This window comes from Triticum dicoccoides, chromosome 6B (assembly GCF_002162155.2).
Source record: "Triticum dicoccoides isolate Atlit2015 ecotype Zavitan chromosome 6B, WEW_v2.0, whole genome shotgun sequence".
Taxonomy (NCBI): Eukaryota; Viridiplantae; Streptophyta; class Magnoliopsida; order Poales; family Poaceae; genus Triticum; species Triticum dicoccoides.
In genome coordinates this window covers 137,482,487-137,489,722 of record NC_041391.1, presented here as the reverse complement: position 1 = coordinate 137,489,722, position 7,236 = coordinate 137,482,487, and the positions used below count along the sequence as shown (strand labels likewise).

The 7,236-nt window shown below is 47.9% G+C and overlaps 1 protein-coding gene across 1 annotated transcript; it reads right to left on the bottom strand.

Annotated features, from left to right (window-relative positions):
- Window positions 1–461: 461 nt before the first annotated feature.
- LOC119320897 (BURP domain-containing protein 4-like) lies at window positions 462–6,927 on the bottom strand. The gene is made up of 6 exons (XM_037594806.1): window positions 6,604–6,927; window positions 2,847–2,882; window positions 2,160–2,172; window positions 2,032–2,094; window positions 1,416–1,478; window positions 462–1,144 (listed from the first exon to the last, which is right to left on the bottom strand). The coding sequence occupies exons 1-6, from the start codon at window positions 6,925–6,927 to the stop codon at window positions 462–464; spliced, it is 1,182 nt and encodes a 393-aa protein (XP_037450703.1).
- Between the last annotated feature and the right edge of the window lie 309 nt (window positions 6,928–7,236).

Here is a 7,236-nt window from a genome sequence, read left to right as displayed (position 1 = left end):
TGTGGCCAGGTTACTCATGCATATGTCAAAGTCATGGCACATCAAGAATCTGCTAGTGATGATCCACATACCTTTCAACTAGAGCAAGTTATAGGTGCTTATTACTAGAGCAAGTGATAATAAATTAATAAAGCCCACAAGGCCGTAGTACATCACAAACAGGGTTTTACATGACAACTAGAGCAAGTGATAAGTGCTTATTACAGACCAGCTCATAACAAAGGAGCGAGATAACTAGGGTAAAGCATAAGGCTGAGGGCCGCTTCCGTCGAAAGCATCACTCGCGCCACCTTGCTGTCCTTCCTCTTTCCCAGGGGCCTCCACAGCTGAATTTTTTTTTTTGAACCATTCAAAGATGTAGTCAGCAGGGTGGTGCCAGACGATTCTGCGCCATTGACACGGTTATCAAATAGAAGGAGAAGGATCTCCTGAAATGTATAGGGCAAGAATGATTCACATACCTAATAGTAGAACATTATGTAGTTTGTTGGCATGTAGTGGCAAATGGTTTCGCCACGCTCCCCGCCCAACAGCTCAAAGTACTGCCCGTCCCAATCAGATGTGTTCATGTGGCACATGGCTGTCGCCGTCACGCGCGGCATTCCATCTTTCAAGCCCTTGAGTTGCACCCTCAGTGCCTGCACCTCTTTCGGCCGATGGCAGTAGAAAACCTCATACGGAAAATCCATGGGGTGGCATGGCACCACATTGCTGCTGAGTTGGGCGATCTGTGCAACGGCGTACATGGAGTTGGGGGTCTCATGCCCATGAATCCTTGTAATGGCTGCATGTGCACCGCTTGCTCCTAATGCTTTGGTGGCAAACCTTGCCATTGCTTCATGAGATGTGAAGCACATGTGAGGCTCCTCCTTGTCATCCAGTTTGCCGCATGATTCAAGGGTGTCAGCTACCTGCTTCGCCTTCATCGACCCATGATGAATCTTGAAATGCGCAAGGATGGTTCGCAAGTGCTTCGACTTCAACGGAGTAGAGATGGAATCGACAGGCTTTGGTGCACCGGCTCGGGAAAAAGTGGTTCCTTTCGGAAGTACAGTGCCAACATGCAGATTTTTCTTCAGGAACAACATGCCAGTTTGAACTTTTATCTGATGGTGTTTTGCCGTTGCTTCGGGAACATCAGAAGCTGCATATAGTTATAACTTAAATATCAGTTTAACAAAAAGGTGCTACAGATTAATTTTGGAGATTTAATAAACATACCAAATGCTTATATTCAGACTAAACACTCCCTAAAATTGATAAGCTACCACAAGCACTTAGCGGAAGGTGCATGATCTGGATACTATATGCACTGCATAAGAACTATCACCATGACCGGCCGTTTCTACAACACACTATGAGATGATTGAGAGCAAAGGCAATGTTAGCTTGGTTAGGGTATCACAAGTTCTTACCGGAATGTGGATGATCGGGGTCCCAGTCCACAACATATGCACTCATACCAAAACCGTTTTCTTCTACATGAAAAATAACAAATTAAGAGATGATTCAAAAGAACTATCACCATAACTGGCCGTTTGTACAACACACTATGAGATGATTCAGAGCAAACGCATTCTTATATTGGTTAGGGTATCACAAGTGCTTATCGGAGTGTGGATGATCGGGGTCCCAGTGCACAGCATATGCACTTGCACCATAACCATTCTCTTCTACGGGAAGTAAAAACTATGTGAGTTGATTCAGAGCAAACGCATTCTTAGCTTGGTTAGGGTATCACTAGTGCTTACCGGAATGCGGATGATTGGGGTCCCAGTGCACAGCATATGCACTTGCACCATAACCTTTTTCTTCTACGGGAAATAAAAAACTATGAGTTGATTCAGAGCAAACACATTCTTAGCTTGGTTAGGGTATCACAAGTGCTTACCGGAATGTGGATGATCGGGGTCCCAATGCACAGCATATGCACTTGCACCGTAACCTCTCTCTTCTACGGGAAGTAAAAAACTATGAGTTGATTCAGAGGAAACACATTCTTAGCTTGGCTAGGGTATCACAAGTGCTTACCTGAATGTGGATGATCGGGGTCCCAGTGCACAGCATATGCACTTGCACCATAACCTTTATCTTCTACAGGAAGTAAAAAACTATGAGTTGATTCAGAATTAACACATTCAACTTGATGAGTTACATACCACATGTATTTACCTAAAGATTCACCACAAGTCAGAAGGAGCAAGAAGGCAAAACAGAGAAAGCACAACCCAGTTTGTTCCATGATTAGTCCAGGAAAAACAGAGCTGTTCTGTTTCACATGTGCATGAACAAAAGGAAGAAACGAAGATAGAGAAGTCAGTAACAAGAACTGATTAGGCTCATCTTTGTAAGAAAGCTGCTGTGTTTCACATGTACATGAACAAAAAAAAAAGAGGATGCAGAAGTTCAGTGACACAAAGCTGATTGTTGTACTTTGGGGTGTTCTTGTGTTTACCAAAATGTTATCGCGCAATTGTAAGTTTGCTGTTTTTCCCATCTAATGGAAATCACAGATGAAAGAAAATAGGAAAGGGAGAAGAATGATGTTTATGTCTCCTTTTCAGGCATGGACTTGAACTACCCTCCTGGTGCTTTGGGTCTCAATTGTCCTGCTACAGGCCATCGATGGTCGAGGTGATGCCACAAAACATTGTTTTACTCAGTTCTTCGCATGGTTAATTATGTTATCCCTTACGCTGACCCCCCAGATTACCAACACTCTCTGAATCATATATGTACGGCCCATACTTGTAGTTCAGATGCTAACTAGTTTAGAAATCATGTCAAACTAGTACTTGCATCCAATTCAGTTAAATTTGGGAGGCACACATCACATGCGTGCTAACCGACTTGGTCAGAGCAGCCAGACCAAAAATGCCAAACTGTGAATGTGCAATTTGCATTTAAATTATAGTATCAATAAAGTAGTAGAGAATGCACAAATTGCATGTGAAAAGTTACAGCTCTGTGAAGGAGAACAAATGATAAGAACAGTATAGCTATGTGATAAAGGAAAGGACAGGGTAAGTGAGCGCTACATGCAAAAATCAGGGACTGAGCTCTGTCTGACTTACATATTAGTAGTACTACATCCACAAAGACAAAATCTGACTGCTGTATGCTGACAATGAATCGAAAACACATAGTCACATCCACCCGACCCGACCCCACCCCTGCGACCCTTGGTTTTTGGGCAGTATATGTATATATACTGGTGTATGTCACATATGGCTGTATTTTTGATGCGAAAATGATGCATAGTAGCATGACTAAAGTGCATGAGCGATGCACGTAAGCTGTGGCGTGTGAGAGTCAGACATTCAGTTATACTATATCAAGTCCTTGAGATTGAGAAACCGGAAAAATGTGGCACGTAAGCTCTTTGTCGTCCATGTCATGCCCACCACTCTTCATTCAGAATCATTCTGAAGTTTATCGTGAGTAGTCTAAATCTTCGCCACGCTCATTCTCGATGATCATGTTGTGCATGATCACACAAGCGTGCATGATGTACCAAAGCATTTTTTGATCCCAAAATCTAGCAGGTCCTCTCACAATAGCAAATTGGGCTTGCAAAATCCCAAATGCTCTCTTCACATCTTTTCTAGCCGCCGCCTGAGCATTGTGGAAATCAAGATTTTTCTTACCTTCCGGCTTTTTCAACGGCTTCACGAAGGTTTGCCACTTTGGATAGATGCCATACGTACGGCCATTTGCTACAAACTGCACAGGTGGCAACTCACCATTTGCAATCTTATTCATCAGTGGTGACCGGTTAACAACATTGATGTCATTCAAAGATCCATGCATTCCAAAGAATGCATGCCAAATCCAAGTCTCCTGATCGGCCACCGCTTCAAGAATGCATGCAATCTATTGAGCCAAGCATGCCAGGAAAGCCGCGCGCTTTGTTCATCGCCAATAGCCTTGCGGCGTCTTCAGCAGTGGGAGATCTCAAATACTCCTCGCCAAACACTTGCACAATTCCCACTGCAAAGCGCTTGACACACATGATGGCTTGGCTCTCACCCATAGCCAAGTGATCATCAACTAGATCAGCCGGGATACCGTATACCAACATACGCAAAGCGGCTGTCACCTTCAGAAAGGTGCTATGCCCGAGCTCTCCGGCGGCATTCCTCCTTTGCTGGAAAAACCAGTCATGGCTCGCTAGTTTCTCTGCAATGCGCCTGAACAAGTCGGTGCTCTTCCTAAACCGGCGACAAAAATACGACTCCGAATATGTGGGATTCTCCACGAAATAGTTCTTCATCAATTTGTTATGGGCATCAATCCTATCTCTCCAAATTTTCTCCGGACCCATAATCGAACCACCGTGCTTCGGTTTTTTATTGATATGCATAGCTAGGATCATTGCAAGATCCTCTTCCTCTTCCATATCAAATTCTTCTTCGGAAGAATCATACGACGAACTCATCTACAATGTTCAATACTATACTATAAAAACTACAATGCAAAACATGCACCAAATTCATGAAGTTTGAGCAATACATACCTTGTAGGCGTTTTGTCAAACACCTTGCGGGCGCGGCGCGGCAGCGAGTGTTCGGGCGCCCGAAATACACCGTGCCGGGCAGTGTTTCCGACAGCGCGCCCAACTCGTTATAGCGCGCGCCGTTTTTGCACGCCCGCTGGAGCGACCCGTCGCGTTGCGCGCGTGCTAAAACGGACTTATTTGCAGCGCGGCGCTAGTTTAGCGCGCCTGTTAAAGATGCTCTCAGGCTAGTGATGCCCTGGCCTGCAATTCCAACAGGCTACTCCATGGCCATTGGATTGGATATATAGGAGAGAGTTGAGACGTTGGATTGGTGTGCCTTGTTACATCGCTGAGTAGGTCCATGATGCATGATGCGCGATGCGCGCGCGCATGGCGATCCGGTACGGTTGATGATGCGCGCACGGCATCGCTAGTGCCCGTCCTTCCGTCAGAGAAGCCGCATCGAAGATATTTTAGATGTTGATCGTAAGTTAGGAAGAGAGGGATTGCATGCATCGATGATTCCATTGATCGTATACTGGGCACATATATAGATGCAAGGGGTGCATCTATTGTTTTGTCTCCCAGAGTAAATTGCATAAAACCACCACTTTGAGGGCTAGGTTTGCGAAAAATACTATGATATAGTTTCTTTGCAGAAAGCACCATGCCTTGCGGATTTTTTTTTTTTGCAAAAACCACTGATCGGTGGATCGGGCCGCGTTAAGTGAGTTTATGATAGTTGGGGCCCATTTTTTTTTGCCTATGTGGCATAACATTTCGTGCTAGATCAGCGTTAATCTAAATTTACAAACGAGTCTTTAGATTTTACACAGACACCCCTAAATAAAAAACATAAACGCAATCCCCTCCCCAGGCGCATCAACCCCGACGCCGGCCCTCCACCCCTCCTGCGCCTTCTCGCGCTCGTCGGTGAGCGACGACGACCGTGCCTCACCGTCATCCCCTTCCCAGGCGTATCAACTCCGACGCTGGCCCTCCATCCCGCCTCCCTGCTTCCTCGCGCTGGGCCCAGAGCCTCACCACCGGAGCTTCAGCGAGCCAAAGACGATGACCACCAGGACCCCGACACCACCAGAACCGGCCGGCCTCCGCCGCCCTTGCTCGTTCCTGGCCGGATCCCGCTGGTAGAGCCCCGTCCCTGCTGCCTCCTCTACATCGACCGCCGCCTGTGGCCTCCTCTGCCTCGTCCTGTTCTGGATCAAGGAGAGCGACGAACCGATCCATCGTACAGTTCTGGGGCCGTGCCCATGGAGGCTTGGGGCGGCAGATGAACCTCGCCGACGTCGAGCTCGATCACCTCCTCGGCTAGCAGGCGGCGAGGGGAGGGTCACGGGAGGCATCCGCTGCCTCGATGCAGCAATGGTGACCACGGTGTCTGCCTCGTCTGGGGTCGGGATGGGGGCTGCCAAGGTTGGAACGGTGGTGGCCGTGGTCGGGAGGGGCGACGACGGTCGGGCTCGGGATGGGGGCCGCCGAGGTTGGAACGGGTGGTGCCCGGGGTCGGGAGGGGCGACGGCGGTCGGGGTCGAGATGAGCCTGTGACAATTTTTTTTGGCAAGGAGAGAAATTTGGGGGCTTTTTTGCATGAAACCTAAACTGTTATGCCACGTAGGCGAAAAACGGGCCCCACATATCATAAACTCACTTAACGCGGCCGCAATCAGTGGTTTTTGTAAAAGAATTACGCAAGACGTCGTGCTTTCTACAGAGAAATTGTATCCTAGTGTTTTTCGCAAACCTAGCCCTCAAAGTGGTGGTTTTATGCAATTTACTCTGTCTCCCAAGCTACATACAAGTTACAAAGGGGAGAGAGATGTGATAGGTGCAATATACAAAACACAGACCTATATACGTACATGCAAAGTGTGCATGTTCCACACCCCCTTCGCAGTCAAAGCGTCGCCGGAGACGCAATGACTGGACTAAAAGCCCTCGAAAGTTGAGGTGGGTAGTCCCTTTGTTATGACATCAGCGGACTGCTGATCGGTGGGCGCATGCAGAACTCGAATGCGGCCAAGCTCAACCTGCTCACGAACAAAGTGTATGTCATGCTCAATGTGCTTTGTTCGTCAATGATGAACAAGGTTGGCCGAGAGGTAGAACGCTGAGACGTTGTCACAGTGGACAACCGTGGCCTTGGGAACCTCACACAACAGCTCCTGAAGCAGCTGACATAACCAGGAGCACTCCGCAACGGCGTTAACCACAACCCGGTACTCCACCTCAGCACTCGAGCGAGAAACTGTGGGTTGTCGTTTAGACGACCACGATATCAGCGAGGGCCCGAGGTAGACAGAGTAGCTGGAGGTGGATCGACGAGTATCTGGGCAGCCTGCCCAATCGGCATCGGAATAGGCGACGAGGTTAGTGGGGGAGGAAGCCATCAGGGTGAGACCCATAGTCATGGTGCCATGTATATACCGCAGAATACGTTTTACAAGAGCCAAATGAGTATCACAAGGGAAGTGCATGTGAAGGCACACCTGCTACACTGCATAGTGCAGATCTTTCCGCATGAGAGTGAGGTACTGGAGGGCACCGACGATGGAGCGGTAGAAGGCAGCGTCGGAAGTCAGAGATCCCTCGATGGCGGACACCTTGGCCTTCGTGTAGATAGGTGTGGAAGTAGGTTTGCAGTTAAGCATGCCTGCTCGCTCCTTAAGCTCGTGGGTGTACTTCTGCTGATGCAGAAAGAAGCCCGTGGCGCGGCGGAC

What these genes read in the sequence shown, in the direction of transcription:
- LOC119320897 (XM_037594806.1), bottom strand. Translation starts at nt 6,927, where the DNA reads ATGACTATGGGTCTCACCCTGATGGCTTCCTCCCCCACTAACCTCGTC. An exon ending in CCCCGATCATCCACATTCAG is followed by an intron (nt 1,479 to 2,031) that starts GTAAGCACTTGT and finishes TTTTTCATGTAG; the next exon opens with AAGAAAACGGTTTTGGTATG. An exon ending in CCCCGATCATCCACATTCCG is followed by an intron (nt 1,145 to 1,415) that starts GTAAGAACTTGT and finishes AACTATATGCAG; the next exon opens with CTTCTGATGTTCCCGAAGCA.